At 35.6% G+C, this 25,184-nt stretch overlaps 1 protein-coding gene across 1 annotated transcript in view; it reads left to right on the plus strand.

Annotated features, from left to right (window-relative positions):
• Positions 1-20,599, plus strand: part of LOC109111498 (alpha-actinin-3) — a 35,895-nt gene extending 15,296 nt beyond the window's left edge. The window contains exons 3-21 of the mRNA XM_042759425.1: positions 468-587; positions 1,348-1,434; positions 1,616-1,703; positions 2,906-2,984; positions 3,366-3,447; positions 4,345-4,430; positions 4,708-4,800; positions 6,042-6,272; positions 6,536-6,683; positions 8,476-8,626; positions 9,784-9,892; positions 10,031-10,171; positions 14,125-14,307; positions 14,417-14,551; positions 15,560-15,739; positions 16,822-16,968; positions 17,043-17,108; positions 17,758-17,916; positions 19,328-20,599. Of these exons, the coding sequence (XP_042615359.1) occupies positions 468-587; positions 1,348-1,434; positions 1,616-1,703; positions 2,906-2,984; positions 3,366-3,447; positions 4,345-4,430; positions 4,708-4,800; positions 6,042-6,272; positions 6,536-6,683; positions 8,476-8,626; positions 9,784-9,892; positions 10,031-10,171; positions 14,125-14,307; positions 14,417-14,551; positions 15,560-15,739; positions 16,822-16,968; positions 17,043-17,108; positions 17,758-17,916; positions 19,328-19,486 (2,444 nt within the window). The 3' untranslated portion in view covers positions 19,487-20,599. The remainder of the gene's footprint in view (positions 1-467; positions 588-1,347; positions 1,435-1,615; positions 1,704-2,905; positions 2,985-3,365; positions 3,448-4,344; positions 4,431-4,707; positions 4,801-6,041; positions 6,273-6,535; positions 6,684-8,475; positions 8,627-9,783; positions 9,893-10,030; positions 10,172-14,124; positions 14,308-14,416; positions 14,552-15,559; positions 15,740-16,821; positions 16,969-17,042; positions 17,109-17,757; positions 17,917-19,327) is intronic.
• Positions 20,600-25,184: the final 4,585 nt, after the last annotated feature.

Raw genomic sequence — 25,184 nt, forward strand, 5'->3', positions numbered from 1 at the left:
TGGTTCGTTTTCAATACATTAGTCAGAACAAATATTCTTTCACTGCAGTTCAAATCACCTGCTGTCTGAATGTGAAATCAAAATGCACTCTTTTATACTTTCTTAATGCGTGTTCCTGGTCTAACTGTGAACCACACATCAGTGCATATTAATCCGAAGCAAACAAAATATGTTATAACTTGAAATGGCTTTCAACTGCAATCAAAACGGGTTGCATTGTTTGACTTAAGTTGATTTTAAAGGTGAGAATAGTGTAAAAACAGTGTAAAACTGTTTATTTAAAAAAATATTCAGCTGTTTGTTTTACATTTCAGAAGTAGGATAGAAAGAGCGGTAAGAGTGTTTGGGAAACCTGTTTGGAAACAGTCATTATTTGTGCAATTCCACTAGAGCTGCACACTTTACCATCAAAATAATGATTAATTTACCTGGATAACTGGCATAAGTGTGGTCTGATTGATCGGCAGGTGAGAGACTGCCTAAGCCGGACAAAGGAAAGATGCGTTTCCACAAGATCGCCAACGTCAACAAAGCTCTGGATTACATTTCTAGCAAAGGAGTCAAACTGGTGTCCATTGGTGCTGAAGGTGGGAAACTTACACTATTATTGGACTATTTAGACTACTAACTAGGGCTGTCAGATTTATAGCTTATTTAGTGCAATCAGTTTTGTTCACTGAAAGAGAAATAAAGAAAATATTATAGTGATAATGTAATCTCTTAAATTATTTATGTTCAGTAAATACACCATTGTTTAAAAGTTTGGGGTCGGTAAGATTTTTAAATGTTGTGCTCACCAACGCTTCATTTATTTGGTGAAAAATACCGTAAAAACAGCAATACTGTGAAATATTCTTTACATTTTAAAATAGCTATTTTCTATTAGAATATATTTTAAAATGTAATTTATTCCTGTGATGCAAAGCTGAATTTTCAGCATCATTACTCCAGTCCTCAGAAATCACATTTCTTATTATTATCAAAGTTAAGCTGCTTATTATTATTATTATTTTTTTCAGGATTGTTTGAAGAATAGAAAGTAAAAAAAAAAAAAAAATATTAAAGTATCAATGTCTTTCAAAAAAAAAAAAAAACCTTACTGAGACCAAACTTTTAAACAGTAGTGTATATGAGATTAGTCATGGTTTACAATATAATTAATTAGAATAAATATAAATATTTTAAGTGACAGCCTACTACTAACTAACAGTATATTTATAAACCATAACTATATATATATATATATATATATATATATATATATATATATATATATATATATATATATATACTATAATGTTATTTTTAACTTGATCTAACTCCAAAATTCTGTCTCTTGCTCTGCAGAGATTGTTGATGGCAATGTGAAAATGACTCTTGGAATGATCTGGACCATCATTCTCCGTTTCGCTATCCAGGACATTTCTGTGGAGGGTACAAACACACATTTGCATTTTGTCAGAGACATTCATGACACAACCGGACTGGTCATGTTACTAATTAAACACTCATTATCACTTCATATTAATTGATTTCTCTGTGTGTGTGTGTGTGTGTGTGTGTGTGTGTGTGTGTGTGTGTGTGTGTGTGTGTGTGTGTGTGTGTGTGTCTACAGAGACGTCTGCTAAAGAGGGTCTGCTGCTGTGGTGTCAGAGGAAGACGGCCCCCTACAGGAACGTCAACGTACAGAACTTCCACATCAGGTGAGAGCGATGACAGGATGACAGACACGTCAAATCTGAAGAGAAAGTTCAAACATAGTTCAAACAGATAGAACGTTCAGAACAGCATTTATTTGAAACAGAATCTTTTGTAACATTGTAAATGTATTTGCTGTCACTTTTGGAGAAGTGAATGCATCTTGATGAATAAATCATATATCAATGATCATATATCAATTTCTTCCCGAAACAAAATGGTAGTGTACAGTATATGTGATTAATTAATGGTATTATATTTGATTAAATTAAATGTAAATGTTTAGAATGGACATCCTAATACTTATTGTACATGTAAATCATAATAATCTTTTTTATTATTATTTACCAAATATAAACAAAGTCAAATTTCTCTGTGTTTACTTTATGCTGTTTTTACTTGTCAGAAACCTCTGTAATTAATTTCAACTCACATGTGTTTGAAAAACACTTCTTTATTGCACTTTATTTTCAGTTGTGATGCCAAATACCATCAACGGCAATACTGTCAATATTTATACCAGTAGTACTATATATTTTTGGAAATTATTTTTTTCGAAAGTCATCACTTAAAACATTTATTAGACCCGAAATGCAGCTAATTAGATTTTATTTATTAGCAATTAATTTTTCATTAATTAAAATTTTTAAGTTTAATTTAGTTTAAAAAAAATCTATAACTTTTAGCTTCATTGTTTTGATACTTTTTGGCAATTGGCATCACATTTATTTATTTATTTATTTTAGTTCAAAGATTATGATTAGCATTAGTTTCCATGCTAAAAAAATACTTACATGACTACTTTAAAAACACAGATTTATTATTGTATTAATTTTTATGGTAACATTTAATAATAAGGTCCCATTATTTGACGATAGTTAATGCATTATCTAAAATTAACATGGTTAGTAAAAATACTATAAACTTTTCAACTGTCAGCTCACGTATTTTAAATACTATTAACAGATACAATTTTTAACTTTAGCAATGTATTATTAAATGTTGAAATTAGCATTAACCAAGATAAATCAATGTTTTTTAGGTATTTTTCATTGTTGGTTCCTAACTAATGCATTTAACTAATGTTAACAAATGGAACCTAATTGTAAAGTTACTACTTTTCTTTCTTTCTTTCTGGCTGATCATCAGTACTCTCTATACATCAGCACTAAAAGGTTTTCTAATATGTTGTCTGTGTTGTTGTCAGCTGGAAGGACGGCCTCGCTCTGTGTGCCCTCATCCACAGACACAGACCAGACCTCATCGACTACTCTAAACTCAGAAAGGTGCCACTTCTGTCTTTTCTACCAGTCACTCGCTCTTTACATTTATTCCCTGTTTGGAGTTTTATGCCAATTCAACACACAGTGTTTTTATTTCAATCCTCTTAACTCGAAAGGTTTATCCTTGAGTCCAAAGCTCTTGTTTTATCCAGTCAGATTATTATTTGCAGGCTCAAATGATTGATTTAGAAATTATTCAATATAGAACTGATAGTTCTAAGCGAAATATAAGGCACTGTCTACAAATAGAGTACAATATAAAGCATGAAGCTCTTAAAAATGACAGCATGTGTCCGTAATGCCTTTAAAACAAGTCACAGAGCAACAAAATGTACCATAGTGATGGAAAGTGCAATGGAGTGAATGATTTTGTTGATCCTCTGAGACGACCCTATTGGAAACCTGAACACTGCATTTGAGGTGGCAGAGAAGTACCTGGACATCCCAAAGATGCTGGACGCTGAAGGTGAGTCTGAGATCGCCTCTGAAATCAATCCTGTTCAGCCAGACGAGATCCTGTAATATACAATACGAGTCTGTTTGACAGAGTCTGTTTAATCTTTATGCACCTGTACAGTAGCTGGGCCAGCGTTTTAGTATAATTTGATCTTAAAACTTGAACTTGCCTTTGGCTTGCTCAGTTGGGCTTCAAAAGATAATTAATATTCGGTATATTATTGATTCAGCTGCACTGATAATATTGGATGAGAGCAAAATATGAACTGAATTGAGCTGAAAAAGGATAAACTGTATTCAAATAAACTCAATTAACATTGAACTGAATTGAGTTGAATAACGATTCTATTGTGTTCTGTAGAGCTGCTTTACAGTTTAACTGAATTTGTCTCATATGTCTCGATGAATTTTGCAATATTGACACTGTTATTGATCTGAATTGAATCAACATGAGCTGAATATTAATTGGCTTTTGTAGAGCTTCTTTAGAGCCAAAATTGAATTTGTTTCATAAATGATGCATTTTACAAAATTATCACTGTGAATTGAACTAAATTGAACCAACACAAATCTATAGAGCTGAATAATACGTTTAATTTTAATTTGTTTGATAATTGATGAACTGAATCAACATTGAACTGTATTGAGCTCAATATTAATACTCTTATCTTCTGTAGAGCTGTTTAAATTGAACTCAGATTTCATAAATATGACTAGATTTATGATTATAATTTGTGATATCAGTGTTGTGGGGTTTTAGTGCTGATTTGAAATGTTATTGAAATATCATCTTGACAAATAGATTTCTGAATTTTCATAGATGATTGTTGGCCGAGATTACCACAGAGTTGCTGTAAAGGGATTTTGGTTGAACTCAACTTGATACTGTGTTTCTTTTTGTCCCCAGACATCGTCAACACCCCTAAACCTGATGAGAAAGCCATCATGACCTATGTGTCCTGCTTTTACCATGCTTTCGCCGGTGCCGAGCAGGTAAAAGTCACCACAAGTCACATCAGACTTTAATTAAATTTCTCAATCTAATGTTTTTCATTATTACAGTGTAAGATGTATAAACTGGGATCAGTTTGTGTAAATGACTGATGGAAATCGATTTCAGTAATGCATTGAGCTTCCAGACGCTCTCCAGCGTAATGCAGAGTAAATGAATGTGTAAATTAAAGTAAATGAAGTGAGGAGACTTGGATACAGGCGCATTAACTCAAAAATGAATTTGTTATGCTTGTATTCCCCATGTCTCTGTCTCCAGGCCGAGACTGCGGCTAACAGGATCTGTAAGGTTTTGGCTGTGAACCAGGAGAACGAAAGGCTGATGGAGGAGTATGAGAAACTGGCCAGTGAGGTGAGTCTTTCAGAAGTTCACAGATAAAAGTCAATGGGAATGTTTGGATTATTGATCAAAATAGGTTCTGTGACCAACAAAAGTTTATGATTCTTACACGCTTTGTTCATGATGATAATCTTCACAAATTAACACAGCTTGCATTCTGAAGCATAAATACAACTGGCAGAAGTAAAAAGCTGAAGATCAGTTTGCAAGAGCGCAATCAGAAACACAATGAATACTGTGTAGATGAGTTTAACTGACCGGCTTTATAATGTTTGATGTCCCCAAAAACCATTTAAAATAGACCGTTGATTTCAGGATGATGGGTCTGGAAGTGCTAAAATGCTCACTCATTTCTGGGTTTTAGGACCCGGAGGTTGAAAACATAGACAAAATAAAACAGATAAAATAGTCAATTTTAATGTATCTGTTTTATATCAATAATTTTCAATATTCTGTTAGAAAACTACTTAAACCAGCCTAACCAGTCAGCAAGCTGGTTTCTACAGGTCAGGCTGTTGTGGTTTGATGGTTTTACAGATGCTAATATGTTTACAAATATACAAAATGGGGAAAAAATAATCTGGAAAATGTTTCAAAATATATTTATGAATATAATATATTTTCTACTAATATATACTTTTTGGCCAAAATTTTATTTTAAAATTATATTTTAAATATACAAATATGTATATTTTTAAACCTATATTTAAAAAAAAAAAACCTATACTTTAAATCCAAGAAAATACATTCACATTTCACATTTGAAAAAAAACTTTATTTGTTGTCTATAGCATGGGTGAACGTATAATACATTTGAAAATAATTATTTAAATAATTAATTTTGATCTCTAGTAGGCTATTCCATCCACATTTGCATTTAGCCAAATAAGATTATAAGATTGCAAATGTATTTTCTTGCTGCTGAAACATATTTTGGTATATGAGGTTTGAGACTAAATATATTTTTAAATATCAGTAATATATTTCATTTAAATTTATTGTTAACAGCATTTATTTAAAATATATTTTGGCCAGAAAAAATTATTTATTTTTTTTATGGGTTGACATTTACCTTTTAACTGTCAGCCATCTTGGAAATGTCAGTGTTTTTGTGCAAATGATGCATGCAATACTGCAAACATTTTGGCTGGTATAAGGCAGTATAATTAGGAGCCATCTAGGTGGCATCTCACTAGAGTTTTGTAAGAGCCCTAACCCTGTTTCCTAAGTCTAACTCCTCCATCTCTCTGTAGTTGTTGGAGTGGATCCGTCGCACCATCCCGTGGCTGGAGAACCGTGTGGCAGAGCAGACCATGCGGGCCATGCAGCAGAAGCTGGAGGATTTCCGCGACTACAGGCGCGTCCACAAGCCTCCACGCGTTCAGGAGAAATGCCAGCTGGAGATCAACTTCAACACCCTGCAGACCAAACTCCGCCTGAGCAACCGTCCGGCCTTCATGCCCTCCGAGGGGAAGATGGTGTCAGTAAGTCACACAAAACCATCTGAAAAGTTGTTTTTCTTCTGGCTGTTCTGACTCTTTCAAAAAGCATCTTGTGCATGCTGGTCCTAAGTCTTCCTAACCAGCAAACTGGTAGAAAACTACTTGTAACTTGACTTTATGAACAGCCAATCCCACTTCTAGAAATTCAGCCAATCAGATCAATTGACTGTGATTTGACTAATTGATTATGTTGCGATTTGAAGCTCACTGCGAAACTGTTTGTTTGTTTGTTTGTTTGGTTGTAGGATATTGCTAACGCATGGAAAGGTCTAGAGCAGGTAGAGAAGGGTTATGAGGAATGGCTCCTCACCGAGATCCGTCGTCTGGAGAGACTCGATCATCTTGCGGAGAAGTTCAAGCAGAAATGCTCCCTGCATGAGTCCTGGACCACAGGTAACCATGCTTAGTTTACACAAGTGTTTAAACATAATGCAAAATGCGTTAGCATTTCCATTCCCAAAAATACATGATCATTTTACACTTTTAAAAGAGTTGCAAAAAAGAATCAGTCGCTGGTTAAACATCTACTATTGTACAATAAAGTATGTGTGATTTTTTTATGTTGCATACACCACAGTTTTCATATGGTTAAACTCTGAGCTCTTGACACCAATCTGTCTTAATATGCAGTCACATCTGTGACTCTGGACCACAAAAGCAGTCTTAAGTTGCTGGGGTATATTTGAAGCAATAGCCAAAAATACATTGTATGGGTCAAAATTATCGATTTTTCTTTTATGCCAAAAATCATTAGGATATTAAGTAAAGGTCATGTTCCATGAAGATATTTTGTACATTTCCTACTGTAAATATATCAAAACTTAATATTTGATTAGTAATATGCATTAAGATCTTCGTTTGGACAACTTTAAAGGCGTCTCAGTATTTAGATTTTTTTGCACCCTCAGATTCCAGAATTTAAAATAGTTGTATCTCAGCCAAATATTGTCCGATCCTAATAAACCATACATCAATGGAAGGCTTATTTATTCAGCTTTCAGGGGATGTGTTAAAAATTGACACTTAAGAGTTTTTTGGTCCAGGGTCACATTTATGCTCATTTTAACAGGCAAAATCAAATAATTTCAATTGCATTCAATGTAGCTGGGATTTTAACTATAGGGCGAAAGACTTCTACATGCATATTTCACAACAAAAGTTTATGATTCATACAGGTTTAGTGCAAAAAGATAATAAACACAAGTTAAAAGAGTTTTTATGAATTCTGAAGCCTAAATACAATCACCAGAAGTAAAAAGCTAAAGTTAGGCTGTAAACGAACTACATCACAGTCGCGTGAATTTTTATTCAGCACCAATAAGATTCCAACAACACTTCCTTAAAATCTACAAGTTAATTTTGAGTTAAAGTAGTTTGCGAGAGCGTGTGTATAAACACATCAAGACTGTAAAAGTAGACTAGTGAGTAGACAAATTTTACTGCTTGGCCGAAAGATTTCCCCAAACAGATTTCACTCGTTTAAACATAAACCTGGAGAAAGCTATGCGTTAGCATTCCTATTCCCAAAAATACTGGTTCATTTCACACTTTAAGGAGCTTTACAAAAAAATGAGTTATTGGTTTTAACATCTACTATTGTACAATAAAATATGTGTGATTTTTATGTTGCATACACCACAGTTTTCCTATGAAGGTTAAACTCTGAGCTCTTGACACCAATTAAGATGCGGTCACATTTATCATTGTTTGGCCATTTTTTTAGGCAAAATCCGGTTGGAATTTCATGTGCGTGCGAAAGATATCGCAACAAAAGTTTACGATTCTTACATGTTTTGTGCTTCACGATCTTCACAAAATGAAAAAAAATTATGAACTTTGAAGCCTGAGTACAATCGGCAGAAGTAAGAATCTATAAACGAAATACACCACGGTCACATGACAGCATTGCCAACACTAAGCTTCCAACAACTTTCAATCTGTAATTAAAATCTACAATATGGAAGGTTTGCAAGAGTCTGGGTATAAAAATGAGGCTTTTAAAGTGGACTAGGTGAGTTTTACTGCAAAACTGCATGGATCCAACAGAAAACCAACCAACAGAAAGCTGCTTGGTTTGAAATCGACTTTTGTTTGAGCTGAGCTTCATATATCTCTATGCTACAGTATAATCATTTCAGAACACGCAACCATTCTTGCATTTCTGATTTGATGCCTCTGTTTGCAGGAAAGGAGCACCTGCTGTCTCAGAAGGACTATGAAACGGCCTCTCTAATGGAGATCAGGGCTCTGATGAGGAAGCACGAGGCGTTTGAGAGCGACCTGGCCGCCCACCAGGACCGAGTGGAGCAGATCGCAGCCATCGCTCAAGAGCTGAAGTAAAACAGAACGCTTTTAACCTCATATTTCAATGCAAAATCAAAAACATATTTTGTATAAAATAAAAAAAAGCCTGTTTTTTTCTATTTTGACATGATTTTCATGGTAATTCATTTTCATTTCCGTTATGCAAAAATAATAAAAAATAATAAAAATAAGTATACAATACACACCATTGTCTTATTTGAAATACAGGAATGGGTATCAGCATTGAGAGTAACTGTCATTACCCAAAAAAGAAACTCAAAAGTAAAATGTTTTATTGTGGTTACTGGGAATTTCACTGAAAATATGCTTAAGTGTCATAAAAATAATATAACAAAATGGTCATAAACTTGCCACATATTCTTAATGCAAAATAAAAAGAAGTTTATTCAAGTGTGCTATTAGTATACTTTTTTTTAAACATAAAAAGAGCATACTTGCAATCTGTTTTTAAAGTATTAATTAGCGATATCCTTAGCAAAATTATACTTAAGTATACTTAGCTTAAAAGTCTATGTTTACTTGGCCTACTTGTACCTAATCTTTTGATTTTGAATTATACCTAAAGTATAATTAAGTATTCTAAATATATTTGGCAAGTATAATACAACAACTAAACTAGTCGTTTACTGACTGTATACTTCAGCTTACGTTCATAAACTAAACTGTGGGTTAGAAGTTTAAAACTAGTAAAAATAACAGTAAATAATATAAGTTCACTTGTAGTATAGTATAGCGTTAAAGAAAACAACTGATTTTACTTCTGGTTAAAGTTCACTACTGGAATACTTAAAAGTATTCTTTTATGAACTAAAAAGGTGGGACAATTTAGTTTCAAGAAGTATTGAAATTGAAAGTGCAGTTTGCTACATGCATATTAGTATACATTCTTAGGAAAAAAGGTACAAAAGCTGTCACTAGAGTGGTGCCTTTTCAAAAGGAACAAATGTGTACTGTTTAGGAATTAATATGTACCTTTAAGGTACTTATATGTACCCTTTAGGTGTAAATATGGTACAACAGTGTACCTTTATTTCTGAGATTGTGTAGCATACTTCATTGGTTTTGGAGTAAAAACCTGGACATTTTCATGAGGTTCAACATTTAAAACAACAGGCTTTATGCAGGAACTCCATATAAGGTGCTCAGATGTATTTGTGTCTCTGTCTAGTGAGTTAGACTATCATGATGCTGCTTCAGTGAACACCCGCTGCCAGGGTATATGTGACCAGTGGGACAACCTGGGAACCCTGACCCAGAAGAGGAGAGACGCTCTAGAGGTGCACAAACACTTTACACACTCCAGACAAACTCATGCTGCAGCGTGAAGCCAAATATTAGATGCACCTGGAATACCAGCCATATTATTTGTAAAAAAGTCAATTATGTGAAACTGGTTCTGCTCTTTCATCCTGCAGCGTGTAGAAAAACTTTGGGAGACGATTGATCAGCTGTACCTGGAGTTCGCCAAGAGGGCGGCGCCCTTCAACAACTGGATGGATGGAGCCATGGAGGATCTGCAGGACATGTTCATCGTGCATAGTATCGAGGAAATCCAGGTCAGCAGTGTGAAGCTTTACGCAAATAATATTTCAGATATTTAAATACATACACTTAAGAAAAGTATAGTTAAGTATTCTCAGTATTTTTGGCTTGTAGGTGTGATTAATAATATAATAGTATAATATAAAAGTATATTGACCAATATAACCAGTAGACTATTGGTTTACTTTAGTTTCAATACAACAGAAAACCCAATATTTTAGAACTAGTTACACTTAAAAGTATATTTTTATTAACTAAAAAGTGGGCTAATTTAGTATTGAATCAAGAAGTATTGAAGTAAGTGCATTTACAAGTATGCTACTAGTAAATTCATATCAGTATACGGACTACATTAAGAATACTTGCAACCTAAACTTTAACTTCAAGTTTACTAAAAATAAAGTATACTTCTTTTTTCTTTTGGTTTTGGAGCAAAATATAAAATGTGACCTAAATATTGTCATATGGTTCAATAATGAAACTATACATTACATGCACAAAATTATGAATTTGTTATCTTATTTTTAGTAAATCGTGGCCATGTTTTTTTAATTAAATCAAAACGAGGGAATGAATTTTTACAACATGGCCATGATTTACTAAAACTAGGGCATGAATTTATTCGTGGCCACAATAAATGTATTTTTGTCCACATGTCATGCGAGGCTCTGTAATAATACTGGTGCAGGTTTAAAGCGAACACAAAACAGGATTAGAAATTAATTTAACTTCTGTCATGTGATGCATTTAGTGCAGTAGAATATTCAGCATGAAATAATGTGATAATATTTTCAGCAGAATGGAAATGTCATCTCTGAGATGGAGAATATTTTTACTTTTTGATGAACAGTTTTTTGAATGACATGCCCTGATGAATTCGGATGAACAATATGGCCTTTTTCATAGCAGCATGTATTTATTTCAGCGCCCACATTTACAGGCTGCATTATTCACACCGACTGCATATGTAAGCTTCGCATTTGCAGGTGCAAGTAGAATTTTAGTGTCTATTTTTGTAGCATGTAACTGAAGCAGAAAACACTGTAATGCACTGCAAACCTATTTATCAACACCATCTTGTGCAGTGCAGGCTTTTATGAAGCAATGTGAAACTACTCACCCATTATTAGATAAAAGACATGCACTCGGACAGCACTTTCTATTCTGAAGAACTGTTTATAATTTATGATGGTTATTAAAGGAAACACTCAGCGAGTAGCCCAGAAAACAATTTATTTTCTGTAAAGACCAGCAGCTCGTGTACAGACGCTTTTTGTGGCAAAGTAAAACTTCACACTGTTCCTGTTAGTATTGTGAGATCCATCTGTTGTCTATATTATCTATAGATCTATAAAGCAGTCTATCAGTGATTTGATTTCTACGATTTCACCAAAACTCCTGTTTTATAATCAAGTAAACAGTTTACACTGCTCAGTGAGTGTTTCATTTATATTGTGTTTTCACTGTGATGGTTATGATGAAAGTATCTGTGAGATTGCAGAAATCAGGTTGCATTAATAAGGAGATCATTAGCTACGCTTCCATCCACCTATTTTTATGCACATTTTGGGATATCATAAGGAACATAAATCCTAAAAACGTGCGTAAGCACTGAACTGAGTCAGATAATTCTTTATCTGATAATAAAACGTGCGCATAAACTATAGCGGTAACACTTTTATCAAATAAACTCCTTGATGCGCATCAAAAAATCATGTGAATTTGCACGATAGGAAATGTTGTTTCTGTCATTCTGAAGCCTGTCAACAAAATGGTTCGTATAATTACCTTCCAGAACTGTCTTTTACGACTTGTTTCAAACGTGGAAAGATGTCAATACACACCATTTTTCAAGTCCACCGACGTTAATCTATCCTCCTGTAGGGCTGTGCAAAAAATCGAATACGATTTTCATGCGCATCTCACCAGTAAAGACGCTCCTGTAATTAGTAGTATATCTCCAGCATGTGCGTTAAGATCAGGGTTGCCAGGTTTTCACAACAAATCCTGCCCAGTTGCTTCTCAAAACTAGTCCAAAACTAGCCCAATCGCGTTTCCAGGAGGTTCCCCGATAAAAATTGCATCCCGGAGTTAAAATATAAGTTTTTTGGCAGGGTTGCCTTGGTAATATTCTCATTTTAGGCGCTAAATATCACGTTATTGGTATTGGGGTCGCTTCAACCCACGGACATGAAAAACAACCGCAGACTTGGCAACACTGGTTCAGGTGGATTTACTACACAGAGCCGTAGTTCACCGACAAGCTACACAAAATCGCTTTCAAAATCGACAAAGAATCGCCTGCGATTTTAAAACCAATTTCGTGTAGACTGTCAGTGAGTGAATTACGGCTCTTTGTAGTAAATGCCAACCAGTGTTGCCAAGTCTGTGGTTGTTTTTCACGTTCACAGGTTGAAGCGACCCCAATACCAATAACGTGATATTTAGCGCCTAAAATGTGAATTTTACCAAGGCAACCCTGCCAAAAAAAACGTATATTTTAACCCCGGGATGAAATTTTTATCGGGGAACCTCCTGGAAACGCAATTGGGCTAGTTTTGGACTAGTTTTGAGAAGCAAACTGGGCAGGATTTGTTGTGAAAACCTGGCAACCCTGATCTGAACGCACGTGCTGGAGATATACTACTAATTACAGGAGCGTCTTTACTAAAGAGATGCGCATGAAAATCGTATTCGATTTTTTGCACAGCCCTACCCTCCTGTCTGGTTTGTTTGTCAGACAAAATGAAGCAATAAGCCCCACGAAGCCGTGGTTTACAGTGAATTTATAACAGCTAGGGGGCGTTGTTAGGCACGACATGGCTTCACAGGGCTTATTGCTTTTATAAAATGGTTATTCCATATATGTAGTAAGATTTCACAAAATAAAACAGAGCAAATAACGTGTAATGATATTATTAAAATCATTATTCCTCCGCCAAACAATGCAGTTCTTAGAAACGTTTGTGGTCAGCCCGATCGCATGGCAATTCGTACATATTTTACTAGGTGGCAAATTCGTACAAACTTGTACGCCCATACTCGTATAAATTCATGCGATTTTTGCCAAATCGTACATATTTTATGAGTTGCACAATTTGTATGAATTTGTACGAATGACCCACACTTAACCCCGCCCCTAAACCTACCGGACACTGGTGTTTAGAAAAATCGTATAAAATCGTACCAGTGAGATCGTACAAATTCGTATGAATTAGTAACCTCATAAAATACGTACGAATTGGTCGTGAGATAGCATTGTTGTGATTACAAAAAAGTGGTTGCTGAGCAACACACAAACTTAAACAAAAGGTGTATATCTGTAGAGTACTTTACAACAGCTTCGAAAGCAGCTCAGCCAATCAGAATCAAGGTCCAAAACTATCCGTTTTATAGTGGCAGATTCTGCATTATGATTGGTCAGATCGCCTGTCAATCAAACTCCCGGTGAAGGGTGAATTACAGCACCTCTCGTCCCAGTCTGTTTTGAACATGCTGTTTAGTTCCTGTATCAAAGAAAGACCCTCCTTCCAAAACATGCTCTGATTGGTTAGCTGGCCCAGTGCATTTTGTGCTTAGAGCGAGTTCTGGAAATGACACGCCCCTTACCATAAGTTTCATCTGCTCAGCTGTAAATATTAACAATGGCCGCAATTTTGCCATCATAGTCTATGGTCTCTAGCACAGCTCACCCAGGCCTCGTGGGTGGGAATTATTTAAATAAGTGATACTGTAAAAAAGCGTGCTTCAGTCCAAACGAGTCGTTTGCTGTAGTTCTTAAAAAGTGTTTTCTGTTAGAGAGAATATCACCCTTTTTAGTGAACTTTGAGTTTTGTAGCCTTGCAGATCTTATTTTACGCTCAAACAGCAACATTACACACTAACTAAAGGTGAAAAAAAGTGAAAAAACATAATAGGAGCCCTTTAACTACACCTTTAATGTTGTTAATCTCCATTTTTCTTTCAGAGTCTGATAACAGCTCACGACCAGTTCAAGGCCACCCTGCCAGAAGCCGATAAGGAGCGCATAGCTGTCATGGGCATCCAGAACGAGATCACAAAGATCGCTCAGACCTACGGCATCAAGCTGGTTGGAGTTAATCCCTACACGGTCCTCAGTCCACAGGACATCACCAACAAATGGGAGGCTGTGAGTACAGAGTACAAACAACGTTCAGTGCTCGTGGCTAGTCATTTACTTTACTTCTGGATGCATAAAGAGACTCATATGTGCGGCTCTGATCTGTCACCCCCTGCAGGTGAAGCAGCTGGTTCCCCTTAGAGATCAGATGCTGCAGGAGGAGGTTGCCAGGCAACAGGCCAATGAGAGGCTGAGGCGCTCCTTCGCCGCTCAGGCCAACATCATCGGACCCTGGATTCAGACCAAGATGGAGGTGAGCTTATTCAACACCAAACCATGAGATGCTGGGGGTGAAGAACCAGATTTAAGGAAGTTACATTGGTATTAGTGTTGGGAAGTTACTAAAAGCAATTATCAAATGCGCTCTCCTAAACATCCACTCTTCTTTTCAATCAACTGATTTGTTCAGCCAGTTCATATACAGTAAATGACGAAATCTGATGCAATATGCCATGAATGGACACTTTTCACTCATTTTACATTTTTACTTTGATCTGAATAGCCATAATAGATTTAATTTAGTTCTGCTGGGCATTTTTTTGCTCCTTTATCTTGAATTTGAGGGGAATTTTTGATCATTTTGTTCGCACTTTTGCCTCAAGCCCTTATTAATTTCCAAAAACACAATTTTTTAAGTTGTGACCATATTTTTAAATTAAATTTTAGTTAGTTTTAGACATTTTGCTGTGTTTTTGTCATTTTTATATTATTTTAGCTTTCATTTTTCTTTTAGTTTATTTTTTTTTATTTCACTTTAATCTTGACAGCCATAATAGATTCAGTTTAGTTGTTCTGGGACATTTTTTTTCTTTCCTTTGCTCCTTAATCTTGAATTTGGGGGGCATTTTTTATAATTTTAGTGGCACTTTTGCCTCAAGCCTCCATTAATTTCTGCAAACTTAACTTTCAAGGGTATCAGTTTTGGAAAGTAACTAAAAGTAAAGCATAAATTTGAACTAAATAAAAATAGAAATGTTTCCTTGCCAGTTAGCTTAAATTGAATATGTATTACATTGTTGTTTTTTTATTTATTTTTTATTTTGAGTTAACATTTATTTTAACAAAATTTTTTTTGTTTTTTTATGATTTAAGTTGTACTTACTAGCCGCTTTAATTGCTCTGAAGTATGGGTAGCTTTTAGTTTTTGGCTTGGTTAAGTTTCTTGACTTGTTTGCGGTTTCATTTTTTCTTTACAGACGTCTGTTCTTTCTCTTCTAATGCACATTTGTTCACCTGTTCTCTCTCGGTTTGCTGTTATTAGGAGATCGGTCATGTGTCGGTGGATATCACTGGCTCTCTGGAGGAACAGATGAATAATCTGAAGCAGTATGAGCAGAACATCATCAACTACAAATCCAACATTGACAAACTGGAGGGAGATCACCAGCTCATCCAGGAGGCGCTCATCTTCGACAACAAACACACCAACTACACCATGGAGGTATTCATACAGATGATGAATGTTACAAACACAGGCTTCATTTTCAGAAGGATCACATCATTGCTAGTGCAGAATTTAGTTTTGTCTTATGGGGGCTTTTAAAAAGATCATTTAAAACACATATTGGTCCTATAGTGGGGTAAGTTGTCACAATGGGAACCTACCATTTTATTGAATTCAAGAGGAATGCCTTTATTTATATAGCTAATATAGCTAAAGTAAAAAAAATATATATTAATAAATTTTCCATGACAGATATGTATTCAATGGTTTTATTTAAAAAATATATTATTTAATGATTTTTAGCACAATTTGAATAGTAAAACTATTGTGAATCACACACACAAAATAAATAAATAAATAAATAAAAACATATTTTAAATTTCTAAATAGTTTTTATTCATTTTTAGGTTTATTTATTTTAGCACATCAAATGAACTGAATTACTGAATTGAATTGTAAGTAAAAAACTGAATTAAAATGAGAAATGTTTACTTATCGAACTAGCTGAAATAAATGATTTTATATTTTATTTTATTTTATTTTATTTCAGTTAACATGCATTTCAAGTAATGCAAATGTTAAAATGGTTTAGTTAACTATTGTAACCCCGATAAAATCACTTTTAAAGTTCATTTAAAAAACATATTAACCCTGTATTTTATATAAAATATAAAAACAAAGGTAAAAAAAGTCAAAACATGTATGTATTTAATGTTTTTAATTTTCTGTTCATTTTTTAAATACATTTTTAGCAAAATTTAAATAGAAAAACTATTATAAATCACAAAGAAAAAAACAGCAAACAAACGACAGGTTATTTACTTTTTTTTTAACAATTCATTAATGATTATCCTGCTCTCCCCTATATATTTTAATGACAGTGTTCATAATAATATTTAATTTAATAGTAATATTAAGTTATATCTTAGCCAAGAATAAAACAATTAAACAGAGCTTGCATAACAAATACACATTACACACAGAACAGTAGTGTTATGAGAGTAATGATGAATGTTCAAGAGCCTGCAACAATTCAAGATGGCTCTGTTTCTGGCATCATTTGTCATTCCCTCCTCCAGCACATCCGTGTGGGCTGGGAGCAGCTGCTCACTACCATCGCTCGCACCATCAACGAGGTGGAGAACCAGATCCTGACCCGCGACGCCAAGGGCATCAGCCAGGAGCAGCTCAATGAGTTCAGAGCCTCCTTCAACCACTTCGACAGGGTCAGTGAGATGCTCAGAATGATGCACATATGTGACCTTATGCAAGGGGACTCATTAGTGTTTTTAACTTGCAGAAGAGAAACGGCATGATGGACCCCGACGATTTCCGCGCATGTCTGATCTCTATGGGTTACGATCTGGTGAGTGACGAGAAAACTCCACCCACCAACAACCATCTATATCAATGTTACAAATGTACTGTGACAAAATCCTCACCACACTACATGGCACATGCAGTTAACAAATTTGGTAGCGTTCACTATAGCTGCATTTATTTGATCAAAAATACAGAAAAAAATATTATTACATTTTCAAAAAGTGTTTTCTATTTGAATATATAGTAAAATTTTATTTATTCCTGTGATCAAAGCTGAATTTTTCAGCATCATTAGTCCAGTCTTCAGTGTCACATGATCCTTCAGAAATCATTTTAATATTCTGATTTGCTGCTTGAGAAACTTATCAATATTGAAAACAGTTTTGTGCTGCTTCATATTTTTGTGGAAAACGTGATACATTTACATGGAGCTTTCTTGATGAATAGAAAAAACAGCATTTATTTGAAACAGAAATTTTTGTAACATTAAAAATCCTTTTTTTTAGTCAATCTTTTTAAAAGGTTTATTTCTTTTTAGTTAAGCATAATTTTTGCAGCAAACCTCATAATGTATCATTTATATTTTGCCAACATCTACCAGGAATAATTTCAATCTCAGTAGGTGTTTTGCTGCACACCAGTAAGCACAGAATTAAATGTGCATCTTGAACCTGATTGGTCGTTTCTGCCAGGGTGAGGTGGAGTTCGCCCGCATCATGACCCTGGTGGACCCCAACAACACGGGAGTGGTGACCTTCCAGGCCTTCATCGACTTCATGACACGTGAGACCGCTGAAACAGACACTGCTGAACAGGTCATGGCTTCCTTCAAGATCCTGGCCTCCGACAAGGTGAGATCAAGATCCAGTGTTGCTTCTCTCTAATCCATTTGTCTCTGTATGGCAAGCCAATTTAACTTTTAATTCTTTAATTGTACTATATCTATTTTCATGTGATTAGTACTTATTTTTTTAGCTTCTAGTATCTACTCTATTAGGTGCTAGTACTTATTCATTGCTTATCCTTTAGGTACTAGTACATTTTTAAAAGAGACTAGTACTAGATACTAGTTCTTATTTTTTAGTTACTAGTACTTATATGGAAAGCTGTTTAATATTTAATCCTTAAAACATAATAATATATTTTTTCATGCTACTAGTACTGATTTTTTTTCTACTAGTATTTGTTCCATTAGGTACTAGTACTTATTCATTAGCTACTAGTGCTTATCCTTTAGGCACTAGTAACTTTTTAAAGATACTAGCACATTAATTAGATACTAATTCTTATTTAATAGATACTAGCACTTATTTCAACAGACACTAGTAATTATTTGACTGTTACTAGTAACACATTTTACATTTTTGCCATTGACTTCTATGGGGATCGGTCATTGAGATACCAACAATTAAGTTCTTAGTAGCATGTGTTCAAATAGCGACTAATATTTTTTAAAAAATATTAATAGTAAGCATTCATCAGATACATGTACTTATTTATTAAATACTATTACTTTTCATTAGATACTAGTACTTATTAAAATAAAATAAAAGTCTTACCAGTAACATTTGGAATAAGTACTAGTAGCTAAATATTAAGTATTAGTATTTAATAATAAGTAGCATTATCTATTTAATAGGTACAAGTATCTAAAAGATAATACTAGAATTTAATAATAGGTACTAGTATCTAAAACATAAGTACTAGTGCACAATAAATAGCTACTTATATATAAGGCATATGTTCTAGTCACAAATCAAACTGAATAGTTGATATCTGAATGACTAATCCCCATAGAAGTCAATGGCGAAAATTTTAAATGTGTTACTAGTAACAGCAGAATAGTTACTAATCACTACTGAAATAAGAACTAATATCTAATGAATAAGTTCTAGTATCTAATAAGAAATTGTATCTAACAAATAAGTACTAGAATCTATTTAATAGGTACTAGTATCAAATGAATGAGTCCCAGTATCTAATAAACATGTACTAATAACTTTTAAAAAAGTACCTAAAGAATAAGCACTAGTAATGGATAAGTACTATTGCCTAATGGAACAGCTAAAAAAAATGCACAAGTAACATGAAAATAGTGTTTTAAGGATTAAATGTTAAAATGGCGTGCCATATTGCATGAACACTTCAGGGAGGATTCAGAATTAATTCTTCCCAATGTTTATTTGCACGTTTTTAGTACCAATTTTAGTACTGAACAAAACAATGAGAGTTGGTGTGAAAGTGTCTCTTCTTGTCGTTCAGCCCTATATCACTGTGGAGGAGCTTCGTCGTGAACTCCCACCCGAGCAGGCCGAGTACTGCATCAGCCGCATGACCAAGTACACCGGCTTCGATGCGTCCCCTGGAGCCCTGGATTACATCTCCTTCTCCAGTGCCCTTTACGGAGAGAGTGATTTATAAACGCTCTGAATGTCTTTCTGTTTCTCTTTCTTTCCTCTCATTTTCTCCAAGCCCCCAAATGTAACTTTCAATTTGCAAAGGAGTTAGCTATATCCCTCGTCTCCCCTCTCTGTTTTTCTGTCTGCTAGCTTTAACATCATATTTGTTTTACATCCACTCTGTAAAGGACGTGTAATGGGGGAGGGTTTAATCTCGCTGTCGCTCAAATTATTTCCAATTTGGAAGTCAAAGCCTCCTATACGCATCTCATATGATAAGTCTGAAGTCAACATGGAATTAAATCAACCTTTATTTATGTCAACCAACATTTATGTTCCTAATACATGTTGTTGTGAACGATTCATCAGTGCATGTTATGCCAAGGAATCTTTGTGATCTTTCATTGAAATATAATAACTTGCTCGCCTCTGAAACAACTTTAGTTTTCAGATGATGTCATCTAGGCCAGTCAAACAGCTGCAGTCACAATGTAAGAGTAAAATGGTTTAGCACGCTAAGCATAATTTTCCCTCTCTGTGCCAAATAAAACCTTCCAACATGATAAAATATGTATTAAAAAGTGTTTGTTGATGCTAAAGAGTGCTTGTGAAGATGCATGCTGTGTTTAACCTACAGACATTAATATGCGAACGAGTCCCCCTCTTTAAGTCTGTACTTTATTTTAAGACCCCAAAAAAGCACTACTGCTGTCCAGTGTCTTCTTAATATGAAACTGTGAGAACAACTAAATAGCCTTTACACAGAATTTGTGTATCTGTGTGTTGTGTTGTCATGTTTACCCCTTAATATTGCTCATGATGTATGTCTTCACTGTTCAGAGGCAAACTCATTATTTGTTTTCATTTTATTTGGGGAGTTTGTGTTAAAATTATCAACCAAAGCCAGTAAATGAATTCAAAGATGTAATCGCAGTGTCTATGTGTTGTACTGACCGGAAAGGTTTCTGCTAGCCAAAGAGCAGAATGAGGAAACCCGGGTTTGCCATAAAACCGACTGTAAAGACTGGGTACATACAAGACAGTGTTGAAAGAGTTTTGTTATGTTCGCACACCTGTAATTTAAAGGGACGGTTCACTCAAAAATAATAATAAAAAAAAGTTCTGTCATCATTTACTCACCCTCATGTCATTCCAAACCTATGATATTCTGTATGTCTAGATCAGAAGATGACCAGGGTCTGTTAAGAAGTCAATACAACTCCTGGGTGTTTTAAGATATTATGAAAACAGACCCTAATCTGATTCTAAGGCCGGTTCACACCAAGAACGATAACTAGCGTCCACACCAACGGACAATAACGGTCTGATAATTATAAGCGTGCGCTTCCCGCTATGTCTTCTACAACTTTAAAAGCTTGCGTGGTTTCGCTGGGTGGATTCTGATTGGCTGTCAATGTTTTAATCGTTAAGCTGAAAAATAAATAAATGAATAAAATCGTTCTGAAAAAGTTAACAATATGTTGTGTTATAGTTATAGTTGTGGCGGGAAATTCTTCATAGAATGATTATTAATACTTTTTATAGTGATCAACGTTATGATTTTGAACACGAGTAACTATTCCTTTAGAGTAGTGTCGTAAAGAGATCGAGCGGTATCTGGTTCTTTAAAAGGGAAGTTTTTGAATGTTCTGGGAGGAGGCAGAAGGTTCATCCTCAGGCAGGTGTAACGGAGGCCAGCGAGTAGGTGCTGTGCAGGTAAACCTCACTCCCCTGATCTCAAGAGACACACTAGTGACTGATGCTAGGGGCTGCAGTCTTTAGCCTCCTTGTTAGTGCATCCTTCTCCCATGCCGGAGACCCGGGTTCGAGGCCCACTCGGAGCGAGGACGAGGTGTGGCGGTGAGGACCCGGGAGAGAGGGGTTACATTGGTGCCGTGACCCGGATGGGAGTGAGGTTTAGGGAGGTGAGTGTTACGGAGGCCAGCGAGTAGGTGCTGTGCAGGTAAACCTCACTCCCCTGATCTCAAGAAACGCACTAGAGACTGATGCTAATGGCTGCAGTCATTTAGTCTCCTTGTTAGTGCGTCCGCCTCCCATGTCGGAGACCCGGATTCAAGGGCCACTCGGAACGAGGACGAGGTGTGGCGGTGAGGACCCAGAGAGAGGGGTTACACAGGCATTGAAGTTATTGTTGATAAAGCTCTGAAAGGCTTTCTTTCAAATGAATTTGCACAACCAAATTGATATTCACGAGCCCTCGCTATGTCAGTGACGTTACAGGCGCATGTGCACTCCAATTTCGGGTTTTCCAGCCCAGTTGTTTTCTGTTTTCTGGTAGCCTACCTCAGAAAAGAGGCGTATTTTTTATTACATTTAATCCTTGAACACCTTAATCTGACCCATGCGCATACCAGCATGCTCTGATGACTGTTGATGAGATTATATACTAATGAAGGGCTGTAAAAACATATATCAAAGTCCATCTCATTCAATGTGTGTGTGTGTGTGTGTGTGTGTGTTCTTGCGTATGGTCTTATAAAGTACAGTACAGTGAGTATAGAAAAGAATCACCCCCTGGTTTTTTATTTTTATTTTTTTCTGATGTTTCACTTGGATGTTATAAGTTGCATTTAAATACAGCTGGATAAAACAAAAACAATGTCCATCTTCATTTCAGGCTGCAGAGCAACAAAATGTGATTCTTTGATTCTTTCTATAACCATAGCGTGATGTTTTGTTTTGTTTTTTTGAATGGACCTTGAGCCTGAAATAAAATTGATAATAAGGATGATGATAAATCGGGAGGATCCTCATAGAGAAAGGTCAATAAAAACAAGGTCAGAGTTTATTATACCCTACCAAAGATAATTTCCTTATCAGTAGAGCAAAATCCTGTCCCGACTCTATAGCGATTTGTTTTCACATCATGAACTGCTCCATTGTGTCAAAGAGCCCCAAGTCCATTCACTATAGCTTTATGGTACTTCAAGACCCATTGCTGAAATCAACCTGAGTTGAGAGGATTATTTCCAGAGATGTGTGTGCGGCTGATCTGAAGTGGATGATGTGTGGGGTGTTTTCATAGATAAACTGGATTGAATGGCCCAGGCTGAATATGAGTTGTTGCTGAAATCAGGCTGGCCTTCATTAAGAAAATTGGCTGCTGGTCTTAATCTAGATTTCCTTTTTCATCTCCAGTCCATCTCATTTGGGAGCGATGTAAACGTTTTATTGATGCAGTGGGAAAGCTAAGCTGCACTGTATGCGAGCAAGTGTGTCTGGTACAAACTGTACTGTGACAGTGAAGGCGGATTGATATTACACTGCATAATGCAGGAGTGTGGCTGCATTCGTAATAACTTACTATCACACTACTCATACTGTTGCTGTATTTTTTGCATGCATCATACCCAGATGATCTACTGCTTTTTATTTATTTATTTATTTTGTTAATATGCCTATAATCAATTTTTATTTTAGTTTTAATCATTGTGGTACATCAAGTTAAACTGAAAATTAATTAAATTTTGCCTTGACAGCTATCAGAAATAACAAATTCAATATTACATATATATTATATATTTGTATTTATTTAACTATAGTTATGTAATATATATAAAATATGAAATAATATAATTGTATATTATATATAATAACCTGGAAGAAACTTGCCCACAACCATCCATAAACCTAGAAGCACCACTTTAGTTCTAGTAGAAATTGTCAATAATAGCATTTTTCCAATGCAATTAAAATTATTTGGGTCAGTGTTTTTTTTTTTTTTTGGGGGGGGGGTGTTGAATAAGATCTGTTACCTTCCCTTAAGAATTACAAGTAAAAACAGAAGGTAATTCCATCATAATATCAGAGGTCCCAAACAAAGGCAGTCTTTTATCATTCCTTATTGCTCTGTAAACAGATTATATCTTCTAAGGTAATACAGTATAACAATGGCTCACTTTGCAAACCAGTTATATAATGACACATGATACCTATAAAGAAATGGTTTGACATTTAACTGTTGCCAAACCACATATATGTATCTGTTTGACTTGTTTGAGTTTGTTTGACTCTGTTTGACCTGTTTGAGTTTTCTAGGTCAGAACATTTTACATTAGATTTACATTTAATGTAGCAGATGCTGTTATCCAAAGCAACTTGCAAATTAGTTAAAAACAATAATTGCAATGCTGCAAAACCTAATTACAGTACAAAAGTAAATCAGAGTGGTACAAGACTGAAGGTTTCCATAAAATATGTGTAGTAAACATAATTCATACAGGTGTAGCTACTTCATACACAATGTGGTTTGTCATTCTGATAAAAAATAAAATAAATTAATTTCATATATACTGTGTATATATATATATATATATATATATATATATATATATATATATATATATATATATATATATATATATACACACACACACACACACACACACAAGAATGATAGTCTGCCCTGGAAAATCCAGCCGAAACCAGTTTGACTTAGTCAGTAGGCTGGTCCAGATGGATTTCTAGCTGGTGGGGCTGAGGTCAGTTTGGTTAGCAGGCTGGATAGAACTAGCAGACCTCCTTATCTTAGTGGTGACCCATGTTTCAAAAGGCTATTAGCAACAAAACAACTGTTTTAAAATGTATTAAAGGGGTCATATGATGTTGCTAAAAATAACATTATTTGGTGTATTTGGTGTAATGCAATGTGTTTACGCAGTTTAAGGTTAAAAAAATAACATTATTTTCCACATACTGTACATTATTGTTTCTCCTCTATGCCCCGCCTTCTGAAACACATAGTTTTTTACAAAGCTCATCGTTTTGAAATGCAAGGTGTGGTCTGATTGGCCAGCTATTCAGTGCATTGTGATTGGCTGAATACCTCAAGCATGTGACGGAAATGTTACGCCCCTCACCATACGGTGATGCTGTCTCCCGACACAACGAGACAAAAACAATAAAACCCATCACAGTCGAGGCATTTTTTTGCATCCAGTGGGTACATAATTACTGATTATTATGACTTATACTGTGCATTGCGTTGTGTATCGCTCTGCGTAAACATAAGAGCATGTCTGCATTTGTGATCGGAGAAACGACAAACAACAAGTGCTACTCTACTGTTCAAAACTCGTGTTTGAATCATTAGTGGGTGGCAAATTCTTTAAATATGAAAACGTACTGTGACGAGCACTCCCAGAGGAATCAGCGTCGCCCTGGAAACCAAAGCAAAACACCTGCACGTCCTCGTCACCGGCTGATCGGTCACAGCTGCTCCCCATCAGCCAGCACATTTAAAAGGAGCACATGTTTCACTCAGAGGAGGTTCTCGAACCGAATGCAACACTGGTCTAATCCCCCTCTCCTTCCTTCACAGAAAGCAGCGAGTGACCGACAGCCCACACACTTTGGAGCACGTCAGGACACCCACTTTCACCTTGATTGGCAACCGAAGAGCACGGAGAGCACACGGGAAGCACCAACCAGCAGAAAGCGGATCAGGACACTTCACCAGGCACCCTTCACTTATCAATAAACCCACCCTCCGGGGCATTTAATTCACGCACCTCTTGTCGAGTGTTTCTTCACCCCGTGACAGTGGTGGAGAATGCGGGCATTACAGTGTGGAATCACCGACAAGATCACCGCCCCAACGCCTAATTTTTTTTTCCTTTTTTTTCCCTGTTTCTGTCACCAGCACCACGGAAGGCGGCACGCGCGTCCCCGTGATGGAGGACGTCTTACAACGCCTCGCT

The sequence above is a fragment of the Cyprinus carpio genome, chromosome A7 (genome assembly GCF_018340385.1).
Source record: "Cyprinus carpio isolate SPL01 chromosome A7, ASM1834038v1, whole genome shotgun sequence".
Classification (NCBI taxonomy): domain Eukaryota; kingdom Metazoa; phylum Chordata; class Actinopteri; order Cypriniformes; family Cyprinidae; genus Cyprinus; species Cyprinus carpio.